General features: G+C 50.2%; 1 protein-coding gene across 1 annotated transcript; it reads left to right on the forward strand.

The window, feature by feature from the left end:
- The first annotated feature begins 196 nt into the window (after nt 1-196).
- LOC310710680 (uncharacterized protein) lies at nt 197-7,061 on the forward strand. Its single transcript, XM_083511702.1, has 6 exons — nt 197-310; nt 2,319-2,433; nt 3,403-3,459; nt 4,153-4,252; nt 5,246-5,427; nt 6,517-7,061. The coding sequence occupies exons 1-6, from the start codon at nt 288-290 to the stop codon at nt 6,637-6,639; spliced, it is 600 nt and encodes a 199-aa protein (XP_083367828.1). The 5' UTR covers nt 197-287; the 3' UTR covers nt 6,640-7,061.
- Nucleotides 7,062-14,506: the final 7,445 nt, after the last annotated feature.

A 14,506-nucleotide genomic window follows, 5' to 3' on the forward strand; every position in this document is an offset into this window, starting at 1 on the left:
CACCATTGCATCAAGACAGGGAAGCCCTTTTGCACCTGGGCAAGTGCTGGGGAGGGGGGCTTGGGAGGGAGCTCTCTGATGTCTGTGCTGGCGAGTTTTGTCGGCTCACCTGATTGTGGCCATTCATGGATCCAGCCTGAAGCACTTGGGAGAGGCCTTCTGAGACGTGGGGACGCCAGGTGGTCGTGGGATTTGGCACCTTCCAGTTTTGCACTCTGTTGTCACACCTCCCTGAATTTCAAGGATTCAAAATTACGGGAATGGTGGAGAAATCTCTCTGACCGAAGATGCAGGAGCATCACCTGGGCAGGTGTGTGAAATGTGTGCAACCACCTTCATGGACAAGTCTGCTGTTCGCCTCCCCTCTGGCCCATCCCCTTTTCTCACCACTCCTCCCCCTGCCAATCAGCATTTAAACAAAGGCAACTCAGACAGAGGAATCCAGCTAGGAAGTAACCAGCCAAGAGTACCTTCAGCCTAGATGTTAAAAGTCAGACCCTACAACCAAACCCTCGCACCAACACCAAGATAAATCACAAGTCACCTCCCTTTGCCACATTGGAACCCCTTTAGCATTTAAACTTACATTGCAGTAAAGATGGCAAGAAAGCCATTGAAAGGAGGATAACAAGTTAGGCAAAATGCACTGGGACTCCTGGCTTCTAATGGGGTTCCTGGGGTTCCCAAGGGAAGTATTGGGAATTTCTGGGGCTGGGCCCTGACATTAGGCAGAGTAAGGCAGCCAACATAGGCAAAAGATCTTGGGTGTTAAGTAAAGGCAGCATATTTTCAGTTTATTTATTATTACTGCAATTTTGTATTGCAGCCAGGAAGAGGAAGATCAATCCTTATTTATTTGTAAAAATATTTGTATACCGCTATATCATCCAAAGTATATCAAAGCTGTTTACAAAAATAAAAACTACCACCCACTTTGGGAACTACTGTATTAAACTTTTTAAATATTGACCCTGGGAGAGTTGTTGCTTGTCTCTGCAAGGAAGTGGAGGCATCTTCACCTTGGGACAAGGGTGGGGAGACTTCACTCCCTCCACCCCCGCAAACTGGCAAGCCTCCTTGCGTGGCTCCTTGTAGAGTGACTGTGTTTGGGATTTGCAATGGGGAGGTATGAACCTGGCTCTTGGCAAGTAATGAGTCTAGCTCTCCTTGAGGTCAGGCATCTGCACCAAAGAGAACTAATATCTGTGAGCCTCCCTCATGAAGGCTTCCTTTGCAGAGCTGCCCAAGGGAGATTTGCTCCCCTCTGAGAGGACTTCTGTGCCCCTTAAAGGTAAAGGGACGCCTGACCATTAGGTCCAGTCGTGGCTGACTCTGGGGTTGCGGCGCTGATCTCGCTTTATTGGCCGAGGGAGCCGGCGTACAGCTTCCGGGTCATGTGGCCAGCATGACTAAACCGCTTCTGGCGAACCAGAGCAGCGCACAGAAACGCCGTTTACCTTCCCGCTGGAGCGGTACCTATTTATCTACTTGAACTTTGACGTGCTTTCGAACTGCTAGGTTGGCAGGAGCAGGGACCGAGCAACGGGAGCTCACCCCGTCGCAGGGATTCGAACCACCGACCTTCTGATTGGCAAGTCCTAGGCTCTGTGGTTTAACCCACAGTGCCACCCATATTCCTCTGTGCCCCTTAGGAGCTTGCAAATTGTGCAGAGCTCCAGTCTGCATTAGCAGCAAGAACTGCTTCCATCTTGGAGCCCCAGGCAGTGTCTGTGTGGCTCGTGGGAGGTCTCTTAGCCAGCCACTGGCCAGCCTTGCTTAGCTTTCAGCAAGCGAGTGGCTCTGTGGGCCTTCAGGTGTGGCTGGGACCTGAGGTTTGGGAGCCCGGTAACCTGTTCCCAGAGCACCTGCAATGCCTGGAAATGAGAGGCAAGGAGAGGCGAGATTAAGACCTAATGAAAGGGCTAATCCCCCTTGCTCTCTTGCACTGATCCTCTTGGGTCAGGCAGGCGCTTATCCCTCCCAAGGCAGCATCCCAGAGGGGAAGCCACAATCCCAGTCTCTGTCTTGGGCACCTGGTTTTGTTTACAGCAGTGGAGCGAGAGCAGGTGAAGATGGCACTCTGCTGGGTGGGTGGGTGGAGGCAGGCATTCTGGGGGCAGGAGGCAAATTCTGCACAACATGCCTGTGAGAGAGAGAGAGAGAGAGAGAGAGAGAGAGAGAGAGAGAGAGAGAGAGTGATGCAATGTCATCCATGACAGATATAAGGAAAGAAGATGTGCTGTAGTCATTAGCTGATCCCAGGCACTTCCTGCCTTTTTGGTGTTTATGAGACCCAGTTTCTCTTCTTTCTTCTGCAGAGGCGCCATGGTGCCCCACAAGAGGCTGCTCCACCCCAGAGCTGGCTTCAAGTTGCTTTTGGCACTGGTGCCAAAAGCCCTGGATGGGCTTCTTCTCCTCTGGCGAGCCGTGTGGGTTAGTATATGTGGAGTAGTGTAGGATTTCCATTATCAGGCTGGGAGTAGTCCTGTGACTGGGTGAAACAACACCAGCTCATGTTTTTCCCTCTGGGATCAGTCAGCCAAAGGGGAAGAACCTTTCAGATCACTGAGTTTTGCCTTTGCACGAACGGACCTAGCTGAACTTTTGTGGTGGGGTAGGCAGTGGTGGAACGGCACCATTTAGGCACCGGCTACACCCCCATCTCTGCCAGTGTTGTGGGCTTGCAACTGACCCCTTGATGCAATATGGACAGGGTTTGTTGTTGTTTTTCAAGAAGAAACAACATTCCAGTTAGTGATGGCTTTTCCAGAGTAACATTTGGCTCTCAAAATCGTTTGGTGGGGAAGGAGTTAGAGTACATACATTTCACTTTTAAATTTTGAAAAGTTTGCATGTTGGTTAGCAGACCCTCCCTATTTTCCAAGGACAGTCCTGGATTTACAGAAGCCACCCCGCTTTCTGATTTGATCCCGGAATGTCCCACTTTCCCTTAGGATGTCTCTATTTTCATCAAAGAAATGTTGGAGGGTATGGGTTAGAGTGAATTGGGGGAGGTTCTGTGGGGTTTGTGTGTGGGTTTTAAACTCCCTTGTTAATTGTGTCATGTTTTTTAAACTCTACTTCCTACTCCTTATTTATTTGTTTCATAATACCGATCTATTGCTTGATTGTAAAACAACAACAACCCTCAAAGTGGTTTACAAAGAGAATACAGCAATAAATTTATCAGAAAAACAACTTTAAAACAACACAAAGCATTCAAAAGATAAAACCAATAAAACAGATTAAAACCCACATCAGCTTTCTAAGCATCTGCATAGGCTTGTCTAAACAAAAAAGTTTTTAGCAGGTGCTGGAAAAGAGTGCAATGAACGTCCCTGCCTGAAATGGGGTGGGTGGGATTTCCTTGCCTTTCTAACTTCTCTCTTTCCACCTCCACAGGTTATCTTGTTCTGTTACAAGCTCTGCTGGGAAGCCGCCTTTGACCTTGTGCAGGAGGTAACAGCCCTGAATCTTGCAAGTAACCCCCACCCCAATGCCACCTCTATCCAAGCTAAAAACACACCTCAGCCTTCGGGGTGTCAAAGTGTTATAAAGGCTGGGGGTCTAAAATACTGTTATACGCAACCCCAGTCTCCAAATCGTGAGAGCATCCTGGGGTTCCAGGAGCTTACCCAGGGTTCGGTTTTCTTGGAATGAAGGTCAGAGAAGACTGTGGTGTCTTTAGGGTACATAGTTTTATTTACACATATATACAATCTGAGGGTGAAGATGGAGGGGCTCACAACGTCAACACCCCAACAGATCTTGCTTCTCCATTAGTCACAGCTTTGGATCCAGCACAGAGGGAGCATGTCTCTGTGTCTCCAGCTTCCAGCTCACTCTGGCTGCTGTTCTCCTACCCAGCAGCTAGGACTGGTGGTGGATGTAAGGCCCCCCCCCATTAACCCAGTGGGAACCATCACTCAGCTGCACCTTTTGCTACCTGGCTCATTCTTTTGGGATGCTGATGAGGACACTTAAGTGGCCAGCTAAGGTCATTGTTTTAACTTGTCTGACTAGTTTAGCAAACTCTAACTAACCATCACTGGGTACAGGACCCCAAGAATTGGAAGGGACTAGACTGACCCCCCCTCCAAATCCACAACAAAACCTTGAGTTTCATGTTCTCACCCTCTGTTGCTGTCTTAGGCTTGTTCGTCAATGACTTCATGGCTGGAGGACATCGGTGAAGCCCACCAAGGAGATGGGCTCCTCTCCTCACCAACAACCCCTGAGCCCCAAGAGGCAGGTTTGTAGACTTACAATGGGCATGTTGGGGGGGGGGAAGGGAGCAAGATGAAGGGGTTACATCTTCTCATACAAGGGCTGGCCTTCCATCCTGCTCTCTGTGCAAAGGAGCCCATCTAATCCAGCATCTCGTTCTCACAGTGGCCAAATAGATACCTGTGGGAAACCCACAAGCAGGATCCTGCCCACCTGTGATTCCAGGGCATGCTGCCTCTGACAGTGAAGGTGGAACTCAGCCATTGCGGCTAGTAGCCTTTGGTAGCTTTATCCTCCACAAATTTGTCCATCCAAGATGGTAGCCATCACTGCCTTCAAGAGTGTGTGCCATAGTTTGGTGGGGAGAGTGGTGCCGTTGCACTCAAGGCCTGCTTTCGGTTTTCCCTTTGGGGCATGAGGTTGTTGGCCACAGTGAAAACAGGAGGCTGGACTAGATGGGCCTCCTTTGGCCTGATCCAGCTGCTGCAGGCCTCTTCTTAGTTTTTTTTAATGATTCCTAAATGGAACTTCCATGGACAGAATCATGGAATGGTGGTGAGCAAGAGTGAGAGTTGGCCATTGCTCTCACATCTTGCTTGTGGGCTTCCCTTTGGGGACATCTGGTTGGCTACTGTGAGGACAGGATGCTGGGCTAGATGGGCCCCCATGGGCCCAGATCCAATGGCATCTCCTTCCATTCCACCCCATTAGTCCATGGAAACCAGCTTTGTCCACCTTAGGAGCAAATGGCTCTCCGGGGTCTCAGGCCGAGAGAAGGGTATTCCCCCCCTACAGTTTGGGATTGTGTTAGCAGAAGATGCCAGGGACTGAGGTTGGGACCTTCTGCAAAGACTCTGTTGCCACCAACCTCTGGGTTTCTTGCCTGAAGGTTGCCTGAAGTTCACAGGCAGAGGCAGTTGGGGCAAGGTATCTAACATCCTGCGTCACAGGGGGTTGAACTAGAGATGAGCCTTTGATCCCTCCCTACTCTACGACTCTATGATCTTGGTGTTTCCAGGTGCTGAGAAGCTGGGGAAGATGGTGCAGATGCTCCAGGAGTCCAGCAGCACCATGCTGGGGCAGCTGGTGAGTCTGGAGGCCGAGGTGCAGCACATCAGCCAGGAGCTGCGAGCTGAGAAGCTCCTGTGGAGTAGCCGCTACCTGGAGCTGCTCAGGGAGCAGCAAGAACTGCTTGTGCAGGTGGGCCTGGAGCGGAAACCCCCCTTTCCCAGGAGTCACTTCCCCTAGGCTCCTCTTCAGCTGGAAAGATGGTAGGGCAGGGGTGGGGGGCACATCTGTACCCCGCCCCCAAAGCTGTCAGGACTTGCAGCTCTTGCCATTCTTCCTGGCTGTTCTGGGGCTGATGGGAATTGGAGTCTCAGTGGAATGGGCTACCTGGGAAGGTGATGGACTCTCCTTCATTGTGGGTGGATGGACAGGGATTCTTTAGCTGTGATATCTGGAGTACGGTGGGTTGGACTAGATGACCCCTGAGGTTCCTTCCAATTCTAGAGTTCTATGATTCTATATCTGGAGGGCCACTCCTAATGGAAGGGCCTTCACGTACCTGTGCTCCAAGACAAGGATTTATTTTTGCAATTATTATTTTGCAAACCCCAAGGGCTAAGGCCATCCCGAACTGAGGACAGGCTGGAGAATGCCAGCGGGAAGGTCCTTTGGGGAAGCCCCACCAAAGGGAGAGAAGCTATGCTAATGGGCAGCAGAACCTCATACTGGTCCCCCCACCCTACAGATGATCTCTTGTTGAAATTCATATCCCACCCTTCTTCCTCTGCAACAACCCTGAGTCCAGTCTCCCACCTCTCAGTCTACCCTGCCTCTGCTGGGTGTCCATCTATGGCAACAGAAGTGACACTCGCTCAACCGGCAGCAGACAGCCCAGCCTCTCCCCAGCTGGCTGATCTCTCCTCCACCTCCCTTGTGGTTGCTTCATGGCTTTGCTGTGGGAGATGCAGGCCGTTCCTGAGCAGAACAGGCTGCACAACAGAGCATCAATGTCATCCAAGCCAATGTGGTGTAGCATTAAGAGTGTAGGACCAAGACCTGGGTTCGTATCACCACTTAGCTGTGAAGCTCACTGGGTGACCTTGTGGGCCAGTCACTGCTTCTCAGCCTCCACCTACCCCACAGGGTAGTTGTGAGGCTAAAATGGAGGGAGTGGGCGAAGAACCGCCTAGGCCACCTTGAGCTCCTTGAAGGAAAAAAGTGATATATAAATGCAACAAGTAAAATAATAAATGAATGAATCAAGCCCTCTGTTTGGTGCAGTTCCAAAGGCAGGACCAGACTCTGTGGCTGCAGGACATGGAAGGGAAGAGCGATGCCCAAGAGGCCCTGGGATGCTACACAGGGGCTGGTGGCCAGAGGACACAGGCTGCAGCAGGCAAGTGAGCCCAAAGGACAGGGGATCGCAAGTGGTGATGGAAGGGGAAGCTATAAGGTGGCAGAGGAGGAGAACTTGCAGGGTAGCGAGATGCTGGAGGGGTGGTGGAAGTAGGCAAGAAGCTGGTTTCTCCCAAATGGGCTTTGCTGCTGTGAGTTTCAGCTTGCAATATGTTTCACCACCTGTATATTGTTCTGCTTCCTTTCAGAGCTTCCCTCTCCTTAGTCTTACAGACTAGGAACAGAAGCCGGATGAAAACAAGAGAGGCATGCTCAAAGTTGCACAAAGAGCCCCTTGTGGAAGGAGAACTGGAACCCACGTCTCTGTTCCTAGCCCCTTGGATTGCACAGGCTCACTGATAAAATAAACAGGATTAAATAATCTAGGGGTTGCTATATTTCAAAAAGTGAAAATCTGGACACAATAGTTGTTGAGCTTTTGAGCAGGTGCCGGAAAAGAGTGCAGTGAAGGCCTCTGCCTGATGTCAATAGGCAGGGAATTCCAGAGTGTAGACGCCGCAGGCTGTGAGCTTCCTTTCTGACATTCCTCAAATGTGGAAGCAACAGCGTCCCAGAGGGTGGCAAGCAGAGGGGTGGAGAAAGGCAGCTATCCTGTGCATTGTGGTTCAGACAGTCCAGAGACACTGGACACTGTTTCCGATGGCCAGATCCCAGCGATGTCCGGGAAATTCCGGATGTATGGCAACCCTAAATAATCCCAAAGCCAGGACCTTTGTGACAAGGGGGCCTCTGGGCTATACTGGGTTGCCTTCAGGTGGCTGAGGTGGTGGTGGTCAGATAACTCCATACCCTCCCAACATTTCTCCAATGAAATTAGGGACATACTAAGGAAAGTGGGATATTCCAGGATCAAATCAGAAACTGGAATGGCTTCTCCAAATCAGGGACGTCCCTGGAAAAGAGCGACACTTGGAGGGTCTGTAACTAGGCCCATTTGGAGTCATGTCCTCCATGAGAATTTTCTTGCCTGAGATTCAGAAGAAACTCCAGGCTATGGGGGCTTTGATCAGATAAAGCTCCAAGGGTCTCCAAGAGGCAAACAGATGGATGCAAACAGGAATAGGGAAGGGGGATACACAACATTTGTGTGTGTCCTTGGCTGGTGGGTTGGCACCTCTCTCTGCCTGCATTCTGACCATGGTGTGTGGTGCTTTTGGTGCTATAGAGGGTGATGCCACTAGGTGGCACCCATAGCCTTCTCGGTTTGCTGGCTAGCTGGCTAATTCTAAAAGGTCTCCCTGCTTTCAGATTTAAAGAGGGCATGGAGACCAGCTTCTGGAGGAAGGATGGGGTGACAGGGATTGAGTCAGAGCTGGTGGTGTGTGGTGTGGAGCTTATAGGCCGTGGTCTAGTCTAATCTCCATACTTGATGTGGGAGATCAAGATAGATGTTGTGAGAGAGGGAGAAAATACTTGCGTCCCTGATTCCTGGTACCTAAATGCAGGACTTTACGTTTATCTCTTCTGAATCTCATCTTGTAAGTTTCAGTCCAACATTCCAGCCTGTCAATATCATTCTGAAACTTGATTCTTCTTTCTGTGGTTTAAGCTGTTCCTCCCAGCTTCATTCAACTTGCAGATTAGATAGGTCTGTACCTTCTCTACACGCTCAGACAAGTCATTTAGAAAATTGATAAGCAGCAGAATGCTTTGCACTTTCCTACCGTATTCACAACATACGTACGTAGATACATTCTTTTATTTGTATGCACCTTTCCATAGTTCAAAACATGGTCAAGGCAGCTTATAACATGAAAATTACAAACATATCAAATAATTACAAACATAGCCCCTCCAAAAAGTTCCAAATTTGAATTTTTTTCACATAGAAATAATTGACCAATTTCCACACAAAAATAATACCAGTAACAGGAACAGCCTCCTGCAACAACACCCCCCCTAAATAATACCACAGTGCAATAGTCTGTTCAGCAGCCTCAGCTTTTGTAGCTGGAGTCAGTCAGCCTCACAGTCAAGATTGTCTCTGATGTCTTCAGCAAACTGGAATGTGTGCAGAAGAGGAAGACCAAAATGATAAAGGGTCTGGAAACAAAGCCTTATGAGGAATGGTTGAGGGAGCTGGGGATGTTTAGCCTGGAGAAAACTGAAAGGTGATATGATACCCATCTTCAAATACCTGAAGGGCTGTCGCAGGGAAGATGGAGCGAGATTGTTTTCTGCTGCTCCAGAGGGAAGGATGTGAACCAATGGATTTAAATGACAGCAAATGAGATTCTGACTGAACCTTGGGAAAAACTTTCTGATGTTAAGAGCTGTTTGATAGTGGAACGGACTCCTTCGGAAGATGGTGGCCTCTCCTTCATTGGAGGTTTTTAAAGAGAGGTTGGGTGGGCATCTGTCAGGGATTCCAGAGCTGTGATTCCTGCATTGCAGGGGGCTGGACTGACTGAACCTCAGGGTCCCTTCCAACTCTACAGTTCTATGATTCTCTGAATCCTGTGACACTCCTCTTGAAACTTCCCTCCAGGCTGACACAGAGCCATTCACAGCGAGCTCTCATTGGCTATGGTTGCTCAACCACCCGTGGTTCCACCTAACAGTGTTATTATCCAGCCCATGTTTTTATCATGTTGTCAACAAGGAGATAGTGGGAGCCCTTGTGGATGGCTTTGTTGAAACCAAGATGTAGTGTGTGCATGCCTTGCCCACCAGTGATCTAGTAACTCAATCAGCAAAGGAGATAAAGTTTCCCTGGCACAACTTATTCTTGGTAAACTCATCCTGGCTCCTAGTAATCAATGCATTCTTTTCTTGATACTCACAGACCAACCCCTTAGTAGTGCTGCTGCAGAGTTCAGCCCAGGCTAGTCTGTCATTTCCTGGATCCACCTTTCCTCCTCTTTTGAAGGTAGGGACAACACTCCTCTTCCGAGAATTCTCAAAGATCACAGGGAGCAGCTGTGAAATAACTTCCACCATCTGCTTATAATTGTATTATTTCCCCTCAGAGCTGTTGTTTGTACACAGGAGTAGGGACACCTTTCTCTTGCAAATTTGTGATGCCACCTAGCAAGCTAAGGGCAACTTAGCTCTGCCCATTTCAGTGAGAAGGAGAGAAGCATGTGTGCTTAACACTTGCATTAAAGCAAGCCAGTAATGTAGTGGATCATGCACCTAAATTCAAAGGACTTGTAAAACAGCAGGAAAGGAAATCAGGTTAAGGCCATTATAAAAACTCTCTCAAGTAAATTTAAAACCCCACTTTAAAAGTACTGCTTGCTGTCATAGCTGTCACAGATTGGAAGCTCAAGCTGACATGAATGGTCTCTCACTCTTTATCCTCACAACAACCCTGAGGTTGGTAAGGCTAAGAGATTGGTCACCGCTCAAGGTTACCCTAGGGACGCGGGTGGCGCTGTGGGTTAAACCACAGAGCCTAGGACTTGCCAATCAGAAGGTCGGCGGTTCGAATCCCCGCGACGGGGTGAGCTCCCGTTGTTCGGTCCCTGCTCCTGCCAACCTAGCAGTTCGAAAGCACATCAAAGTGCAAATAGATAAATAGGTACCACTCCGGCAGGAAGGTAAATGGCGTTTCCGTGTGCTGCTCTGGTTCGCCAGAAGCGGCTTAGTCATGCTGGCCACATGACCTGGAAACTCTCTGCAGACAAATGCCGGCTCCCTCAGCCTATAGAGCGAGATGAGCGCGCAACCCCAGAGTCGGTCACGACTGGACCTAAATGTCAGGGGTACCTTTACCTTTACAAGGTTACCCAGTGAGCTTCATGACTGAGTAGGGATTTGGTCTGTCAGATCCCTAGGCCAGCACTCTAACCGTGACACTGAGATAGGTGGGATGAGAAAGAAATGCACTCTGAACATGCGCAGGGACATGGTCCCCTGGATGACAATTTATTATTCCAGCTTGCCCAGGGCTCAGCCACTGGCTCCCACACCCCATCAGAGGAGAGGTTTCCTCTTTGCTTCTGATCTTCTCACGGGCATTTCCCCGCCCAGGTTGGTTCCAGAGGAAAGGATAGGTAAGGTGCAGCCCGATGGCAGCTGCCTTCCCCAGGCACAGGATGAGTCATGCAGGAGAGGGCAGGAAGCATCTCGTTCTGTGGAAAGGCTGCTGGGAACGGGGATGAGCTGGATGCCATGTCAGAAGGGAGGTGAGCATGCCAGCCTGGGGCAACGGGCAGCACAAGAGAGGGAGGAACATAGGAATGTAAGAAGTGCCTTCTGGATCAGGCCAGTGGCCAGTCTAGTCCAGCATCCTCTACTGGCGTTCAGAAACATTGTTGCCTCCAAACTGTGGAGGCAAAGCCTAGCCATCCTGGCTCGTAGCCATCAATAACCTTATGATTTTGTCCAACCCTCTTTTAGAGCCAGCCAAGTTGGTGGCCACCACTGTCCCCTGTAGGAGCGAGTTCCAATAGTTTAACTATGCGCTACGTGAAGAAAGACTTTGGGCTTGTCCACACTTCCGCTAGCCCTGTGCCTGGAAAGAAGGGGACTCCGAGCAGTTTTCAGCTTGCCCTGTGCTTTCTTTGTCCTGCTGCTCTCCTCCGGAAAAACCCGCCTGCTTCCTTGGGGTCCTTCTATGCAGCAGAAGGAGAGGGGAACCCCCCCCCCCGCCCCCCGCATATCACTGTAGTCCAGAGAATCAAATGATGGGATGGGAACATCCGTTCAAAGCTCAACTTATTGCATAAGAAGAGCCTGGCTGCTGCATCAGGCCAGAGCCGCATGTAGCCCAGCATTCTCACCACAATCTGTCTCCACCAGTAACTATTTCCCCATCTGCAAAATGGGAACAACGGCACTCTGAGTTGTTTAGAGGTCAACCAAGGTAAGGACTACAAAGCACCCTTTGTGTCTCCCAGATCACCAGCCCTGTATCGTAGGAACCCAACTAAGCTGGACAACCTTTGCCTATTTACGATTATGCTTCCTGTTGGGCTTGGAGCTCAGCAGTGCGCAGCCCCTGTCCCCATGGCCAGAGGAAACTCTTTCCTTGTTGATCTATAATCATGGTGGGGTGGGGGGGGGGAGATAGGGAAGGAGGGGATTCCCCTTCCACCTTGGCTCAGACTGGGTGAGGCTGCTCTGTCTTCCTGGTCTCTACAGGGAGGTCTCTGGAAAGGCAGAGAGAGGTGAGCAAGAAGATAAGGCTGCAGATGGAAGGAGCTATTGCCCCATGGACAGGTGTGACGGCAGAATTTTTAAATGCTGCAGTTCCTCCTCTGTTGCCTTCAATGTGACAACCCTTACACAGTGAAGGGTAGAGCATCTGTCTTGCATGCAGAAGGTCCCAGGTTCAATCCATAGGGAGGGCTGGGAATGTCTCCCTCCTGAAGCCCTGTAAAGCAGCTGCCAGTTAGTGTAGACAATACTGAGCTACGTGGGCCAATGGTCTGACTTAGTATAAGGCAGCTTCTTAGGGAGCCTGGAAGCCATCAGTCACTCATGTCTACTTGGCTGCTGCCCTCCTTGAAGCTCCAGGGAGCAGATCAATGGCTGTCCATACAGCTGGACCTGTGGAGCTGACTGACCGAGTGTGGCATGTAAATAATAATAATAATATTTATATACCACCTTCATCTCCAAAGGATTTCAAGGTGGTGTACATGGTTCTCCCCATTTCATCCTCACAACAACCCTGTGAGTAGATTCGGCTAAGAGATGAGGACTGGTCCATGGTCATCCAGTGAGCTTCATAGCCGAGTGGAGATTCGAACTCTGGTCTCCCAGGTCATAGACTGACACCCTGTCACACCACACTGGCTCCTAAAGTGGTTAGTGTGTTGGACTAGAACCGGGGAAACCAGGGTTCACATCCCTCCCCCACCCTCAGCCATGAAGCTCTCTGGGTGACCTGGGGCCTGCTGCTGCCTCTTAGTCTAGCCTACCTCACAGGGTTGTTGTGCTCATTATATGAGGGGGGGAAAACCATGTACACCACCTTCAGCTCCTTGGAGGAAATGGGTGGTACAAAAGTGCAACCAATAAATTAAACAAATGCATCTCAGAGCAGTTACATAAACTCCAGCTGAAATGGGTGTGGGGTTTTCCCCACAATGGGTAGACCGAGAGAGACCCAAATCGCAGGTATTTGCAAGCCCTTTTCTTCTTCTGCCTTCCCACTGAGCTGCTCCAAGCCAAGAGGCTGAGTGATGGGCTGAGCTCCCTGCCTCACGTCTCCACAGACACAATCTGAAACCAGTCCCAACAAGCCCTGCCCTGCTGCTCACCCACGCAGCAAGAGCAACAGCACAGAGGCTCCAGGAAGTTGCTTCGAAGTCAGGTGATTTCTGGGGCTGGGAAAACCCCTCACAGTGCAACTGGCTGGGTTCAAGGGAAAGTTCAGCACTGCCAAAGGAGAAGGCCTGAGAGGCCCCTGGGAGGGTGGGAGCCACCAGACAGCCCTGAGGGTGGGGTGGGGGGAAGCCAGGAGGAGAGGGAGGCAGCCTTCCCCACCCCTTGTAAACTCAGGCAGGATCTGCTGATGGAAAGAGCCTTGCTCATTGCCTCTGCACCCACCCAGCCAGCCTAGGCCCAGGGGAGGGGAGAAGGGAGATTCTACATCAGGGGTTAGTAAGCTTTTTCAGCAGGGGGCCAGTCCACTGTCCCTCAGACCTTGTGGGGGACCGAACTATGGTGTTTTTTTTTTTGGGGGGGGGGAATGAACAAATTCCTATGCCCCGCAAATAACCCAGAGATGTATTTTAAATAAAAGGACACATTCTACTCATGTAAAAACACGCTGATTCCCAGACCGTCCGCAGGCTGGTTTTAGAAGGCAATTGGGCCAGATCCGGCCCCCGGGCCTTAGTTTGCCTACCCATGTTCTACCTCCATAAAGAGTAGCAGGAATCTCTCCCCTACCACAACCGGTCCCAACATGGCATGTTAGCTAGTCTTGCATTGCAGAACACTTGCTTGGCCTGCAAAAGTTTCCAACCCCTGGGATCGCAGCTTTCAGAGCTAGGAAAGTACTCCCTGCAGAGCTGGCTCCCCTAGCCTGGCAGCCTCCAGGTGTTTTGAACCACAACTCCCATCAGTTGTGGTCCTAAGAGCATAAGAGGAGCCTGCTAGATCAGGCCAGTGGACCATGCGGCCCAGAATCCTGTTCTCACAGTGGCCAACCGGATGCCTGTGGGAAAGCTGCAAGCAGGATTTGAACACAAGAGTCCTCTCCCCTTCTATGGTTTACAGCAACTTGCAATCCTCTTTTAAAGTGGCCATCTTTGCCCCCTGTGGGAGTGAGTTCCACATAGTATAACTGTGAGCTGCAAGATTTTCTTTTGTCTGTCCTTAATCTTCCAGCATTCAGCTTCGGTGGATGTCAATGAATTATAGGAAGGGGGAGAAATGTCTTTATATACTTTCTTCATATCATGCATAATTTTATAAACTTATGTCACCTCCTACTGTGAGAGTAGATGGGCCAGTGGTTGGGCTTGAGCTGGTGGCTAAGGAATTAAATGCAGAGTCTTTACCTCAAATGCTTCAGACAGGAAGGCGGGAGTCCTGAAAGCCTCTGGCTGAACCTCTGACAGGCCTTGGGTGGGTGGAGAAGGTGTGCTTGCAGTTTTAGTTTAGCTGAAGTTCCTCTGAAGTCACAGGAAAGCCCAGTGCCCCCCCCCGAGACTGAACAAAACTGGGCACATCCCATGATGAGGAAAGTCCAACGTTCAAAGCTCAGCTCAGCGTACAGAGCACGAAGCGGAGACACAAACAAGGAAACTCCCACCTCAAGACAGAGAGCAGCTTATTTCCTGCCCCCAAAACCACAGTGTGATTTTTTAATTATGTTTTTACCACTAGCAGCAGCAGCAGCAGCAGCAAAAGTAACACTGGGAGAGCTGCTTTGTACCAGGGCCAGACTTGCTCC

Source organism: Podarcis liolepis, assembly GCF_965112155.1.
Source record: "Podarcis liolepis genome assembly, chromosome: 7".
Classification (NCBI taxonomy): domain Eukaryota; kingdom Metazoa; phylum Chordata; class Lepidosauria; order Squamata; family Lacertidae; genus Podarcis; species Podarcis liolepis.

What these genes read in the sequence shown, in the direction of transcription:
- LOC310710680 (XM_083511702.1), top strand. Translation starts at nt 288, where the DNA reads ATGCAGGAGCATCACCTGGGCAG. An exon ending in TCCTCTGGCGAGCCGTGTGG is followed by an intron (nt 2,434 to 3,402) that starts GTTAGTATATGT and finishes CCACCTCCACAG; the next exon opens with GTTATCTTGTTCTGTTACAA. An exon ending in CCCTGAGCCCCAAGAGGCAG is followed by an intron (nt 4,253 to 5,245) that starts GTTTGTAGACTT and finishes TGGTGTTTCCAG; the next exon opens with GTGCTGAGAAGCTGGGGAAG.